At 66.7% G+C, this 1,555-nt stretch overlaps 1 protein-coding gene across 1 annotated transcript in view; it reads left to right on the top strand.

Annotated features, from left to right (window-relative positions):
- PRRC2B (proline-rich coiled-coil 2B) overlaps window positions 1-1,555 on the top strand; it is a 40,463-nt gene that overhangs the window by 15,616 nt on the left and 23,292 nt on the right. Inside the window, exon 10 of the mRNA XM_004677874.2 lies at window positions 1,000-1,192. Within this exon, the coding sequence (XP_004677931.1) occupies window positions 1,000-1,192 (193 nt within the window). The remainder of the gene's footprint in view (window positions 1-999; window positions 1,193-1,555) is intronic.

Below are 1,555 nucleotides of genomic sequence, written 5' to 3'. Positions count from 1 at the left end.
GGCCCGAGGGGCCTCAGGCTGGCCCTGCGGGACCCCGCGAGTCGCCGCGCTGCTCCATGTCCGGGTCCAGCGGCGTCTGCGCTGAGCGCCGGGTCATCTTTGCCGTCTTTATTTCCTCCTCCTCCACGGGGTTCTGGAACGTCTCTGACTCCAGCGCCGCCTCTGCACTCTCTGTGGGGCCCCCGGGCGGCCCCCCGCTCCCCATGCCGCCTCCCCGGGCTTGTCCGACCTCCACCCCGCGCCCTGCCCGTCCAGGCTGCACCTTCGTCATCTAAGGTCGCATTTTCCCGGTGGCTCTAGGTCTGGTTGCCTGGGATTCCCGGCAGTGGCCACTGTCTGCGGTCTCACCTCACCCACTTCACTTTCCCTCAGGTCTTGGGGTGTGGGCGGACGCGCGCCCCTTAGCCGGGCCGACTCCTGCTCTCCCCACACCCCTGGGGTGTCCGCCAGGTTCCTCTTGTGCCTAGATTGTCTCGGAACGTGCGTGGCCCAGCCGGCCCCGGGCCTGTGTCCACGCTGTGGCCTGTGGGGTGAGCGCTGCCCACACCATCCCCTTTCCAGCCTGTCCTGAGCCTGCTGGGTCTCGCTGCCCTCTCCACCCTGGGCGCAGCCGTCTCGGGTCTGTGCACCCTGCAGGCCGCTTCCGCTGAGCGCCTCGGCGCCTCCTGCGCGGCGCACGGCACAGGGGCAAGGAGGACTTGCCTTGGGTCCAGGTTCCAGCCTGTCAGCTTCTCCTTGTGAAAAAGCTCTCCCACCCCTCCGAGACTTAAAATGGGGGGGCGGGGCTCTTTCGCAGTAAGTGAAGTAACAGGTGTGAAACGTCCCGTCTGAAACTGTGCGGAGGGACTGGGCCGGTCGGCGCCGACTGTGCTGTTCGGGCCCGTCCATCCTGAGGCCGGGCGGGCCGCCCTGACCAAGGGAGGTGGGGTCAGGCCGCTGCTGTGGTGCTCTAGAGGCTGCCGACCCGTGAGACGACTCACACTGACCCCTCTGTCCTAGGAGCAGCTGGGACCCTCGACGGCAGCGGCAGCTGCCCCTGGGCCCTGCCGACGGAGCCGATGCCAGGCGCGCCCAGGAGGAGGGGAAGGGCTGGGCTGAGACAGCGGGCGCGGCCCGGGGGCCCCGGAAGGTGCCAGAGCCTCAGCCACTTCCCAGGAAGATTCACGGCTGGGCCACAGGCCCCGACTACCAGGTACGGGGGCCGGGGGGCCGTGTGCTGAGGGCAGCCTCGCCGTGCACGCAGGAGCTTTCCAGAGTCACTGGCCGGGGTTCCACGACAGGTGACCCCGGTGTCCACCAGGCCGTACCGAGGGTTCGTGGTTTCCCCAGCTTCATGCCGGGATCTCTGACGTCTCCTCTCAGTGGGCATGTTGGTTTTTTTCAATTGAATATGTCTTTAAAAGATGGAAATAGCCATAAACCCTTAGGAAAGTATAAACTCCAAAGAAGTGACGGGGAATACTCTGCACCGTTTGCCGAGTCGGTGGCCTGGCCGGCGAGGTGTCTCCCCTCCGCGAGGTCACCCTCAGGGCTAGCCAGGCGGGAAGTGAGCCAG

This window comes from Condylura cristata, unplaced genomic scaffold (assembly GCF_000260355.1).
Source record: "Condylura cristata isolate star-nosed mole 26May11 unplaced genomic scaffold, ConCri1.0 scaffold00006, whole genome shotgun sequence".
Taxonomy (NCBI): Eukaryota; Metazoa; Chordata; class Mammalia; order Eulipotyphla; family Talpidae; genus Condylura; species Condylura cristata.
This window is presented reverse-complemented; position numbering and strand designations above follow the sequence as displayed.